Consider the following 215-nt stretch of genomic DNA (forward strand, 5'->3'; position numbering starts at 1 on the left):
CTGCAGGGCTTGTGCCAGTGTTGGGTACCATGGACGCAGACAGGCCACAGAAGGGGTGGTTCACCCGGGCATGGGCATGATGCTGCACTGCTTATGGCATAGCCTCCCCCCCACGTTACCGTGCATGTAGTCCGAGAGCAGGAAGGGGTCCGAGGTGTCAGGGCCCACCTCTTCCAGCAGCTGCCTGGGCACTGCAAGGAGAGCACACATCAAGC

The 215-nt window shown here is 61.9% G+C and overlaps 1 protein-coding gene across 1 annotated transcript in view; it reads right to left on the minus strand.

The window, feature by feature from the left end:
• LOC104270675 (protein eva-1 homolog C-like) overlaps positions 1-215 on the minus strand; it is a gene marked incomplete at its 5' end in the record, with an annotated part of 1,925 nt that overhangs the window by 1,156 nt on the left and 554 nt on the right. The window contains one exon of the mRNA XM_009865104.1: positions 120-191. Coding sequence (XP_009863406.1) covers positions 120-191 — 72 coding nt within the window. The remainder of the gene's footprint in view (positions 1-119; positions 192-215) is intronic.

Source organism: Apaloderma vittatum, unplaced genomic scaffold (genome assembly GCF_000703405.1).
Source record: "Apaloderma vittatum isolate BGI_N311 unplaced genomic scaffold, ASM70340v1 scaffold30362, whole genome shotgun sequence".
Classification (NCBI taxonomy): Eukaryota; Metazoa; Chordata; class Aves; order Trogoniformes; family Trogonidae; genus Apaloderma; species Apaloderma vittatum.